The sequence below is a fragment of the Dendroctonus ponderosae genome, unplaced genomic scaffold, assembly GCF_020466585.1.
Source record: "Dendroctonus ponderosae isolate FM_Combo_2020 unplaced genomic scaffold, Dpon_F_20191213v2 Dpon_F_20191213_9, whole genome shotgun sequence".
NCBI lineage: Eukaryota > Metazoa > Arthropoda > Insecta > Coleoptera > Curculionidae > Dendroctonus > Dendroctonus ponderosae.
The window spans coordinates 9,249,825-9,251,439 of NW_026019116.1; the positions used below are offsets into that span (position 1 = coordinate 9,249,825).

Genomic DNA, 1,615 nt, shown 5'->3' on the forward strand with positions numbered 1-1,615 from the left:
TAAAAACTGATGATGGTGGAAAAATACACCGAAACGTATTTTGATTGATAAATAGAGACAATAAATGACTGAAGCCCAGGAATTGATTTTGATTTCTAATTAATGTACCTTTCTGTTAGCTCTAGGGCATAAAACTCCTAATGTGAACATTCCCAATAATGGCCCATGCGCCACACTGCCTAAGGATATGGAAAGGGCTAGCAATCCTCCTAGAGACGAAGCAGGTGACAAAACGTTTTTTTTTTTTGGAAAATTACGGCTCACCCAATTGTTGAACAACAAAAATCATGGCAGTGCATAAAACCCCAGCTATTACAACGATCAGTTTCAGAACGTGTCCGGCTGTTTTGTGATTGTGATGCTTTTCCAACCAGCTTTTCAAAAAGTCCTCGTAAATGGTACCCGCCAAAGAGTTCAGATTCGCAGACAGCGTGCTGAAATGCAAACGACAAACAAGTTCAAGGCGCGTATTATCTGGAAAATGTCGCCTGCTACCTTAAAGCTGCACTAAAAATTCCCGCAATAAAAAGCCCACTTAGTCCAGGAATATGGCCGGCTACGTCCAGTACATAGAATGGCAACAGTTGGTCTTTTTTTGCCACTTGTTTAGTCAACATTGGGTCACATTGGGCGTACTTGGCGAACATAATCAAGCCAGTGAATACACTTAAGGACTTAGTAAGTGACATCCCGATGCTGTAGAGGAACACTGACTTCACTGAGTCCCTGGAAAGTTCAAATGTGCCCGTTTGTCCATGCGAAAGAAGCGGATTCTTTATTACTTGTATGTGGGGACGGAAAGGAACTTTTGAGTGCAACCTTGGTTGATGGAAATGTGCGACACCCAATGTACGGTGAGACCAACAATTATGGCCCAAAAAGTTTCGCGCTTAGTTAGGCTGGCGTCGAAGCTGCAATACATTCGAGCAATAAATTGAATGAGCAAATGTGGCAAACATACTCAAACACATCGAGGCGATTTCCTTCGTTTGCGATTCGGATCACTTCTCCGAAGCCACCTACAGAGTTCAGTCCTAAAAAGAAAACCAGTACAGAAGCCCCAATGGTGATGGAAAACTGAATGGCGTCGGTCCACACCACGGCTTTGAGGCCGCCAATTGTTGTGTAAAAGACACAAATTGTGGAAATTATGATTGAAATTTTTATCACACTGACCCCAGTCACTGTAAGTAAAAGCAGTCAGGAGGATGTGATGATATTGGTCGGTTCTGCTCACCGGCAGAAAAGGCCAAAGCGGGCACGTAGATCACCATGGGCAAATAGACGAATACCGATAGGGCGAATAAGGCAGATGCACATTTTCGGCACCGTTCATCAAACCTCATGCCCAAGTATTCGTAGGTGCTGGTGATGCCCAAGTTGTAGAAGACCGGCAGATAAATGTAGACAGTGACGATGCCAACTGCGATCATGGAAAACACTCCTAGCAAGTAAGTGGCGCCAAACATGTATACATCAGCTGGAACTGCCATCAAAGTGATACCCGATGTATGACTGAAGTGAACATGGAAACTTTATGAAACTTAAAAAACTATGAAGGCTTTCACGGCCGGTCAGATTACATTTAGAAATGTTTTCCGGGCTTTGAAGCCGT

At 43.7% G+C, this 1,615-nt stretch overlaps 1 protein-coding gene across 3 annotated transcripts; it reads right to left on the reverse strand.

Annotated features, from left to right (window-relative positions):
* Positions 1-64: 64 nt before the first annotated feature.
* LOC109538890 (sodium-coupled monocarboxylate transporter 2) lies at positions 65-1,572 on the reverse strand. 3 transcript variants are annotated; one of them, XM_048669912.1, is made up of 7 exons: positions 1,238-1,570; positions 1,177-1,184; positions 962-1,034; positions 783-911; positions 496-726; positions 265-434; positions 67-209 (listed from the first exon to the last, which is right to left on the reverse strand). In XM_048669912.1, the coding sequence occupies exons 1-7, from the start codon at positions 1,318-1,320 to the stop codon at positions 100-102; spliced, it is 804 nt and encodes a 267-aa protein (XP_048525869.1). In that variant the 5' UTR covers positions 1,321-1,570; the 3' UTR covers positions 67-99. The 3 variants fall into 3 exon arrangements, with proteins under 3 accessions (XP_019761877.2, XP_048525869.1, XP_019761879.2); XM_019906318.2 differs by having other exon boundaries at positions 65-179; positions 962-1,184; positions 1,238-1,572; XM_019906320.2 differs by having other exon boundaries at positions 962-1,184.
* Between the last annotated feature and the right edge of the window lie 43 nt (positions 1,573-1,615).

Coding starts and splice junctions, on each gene's coding strand:
- LOC109538890 (XM_019906320.2), bottom strand. CDS start 1,493: ATGGCAGTTCCAGCTGATGTATACATGTTTGGCGCCACTTACTTGCTA. Junction 727..782: donor CTTTCCGTCCCCACATACAA/GTAATAAAGAAT, acceptor TGAACTTTCCAG/GGACTCAGTGAAGTCAGTGT. Junction 435..495: donor ATTTTTAGTGCAGCTTTAAG/GTAGCAGGCGAC, acceptor TTTGCATTTCAG/CACGCTGTCTGCGAATCTGA.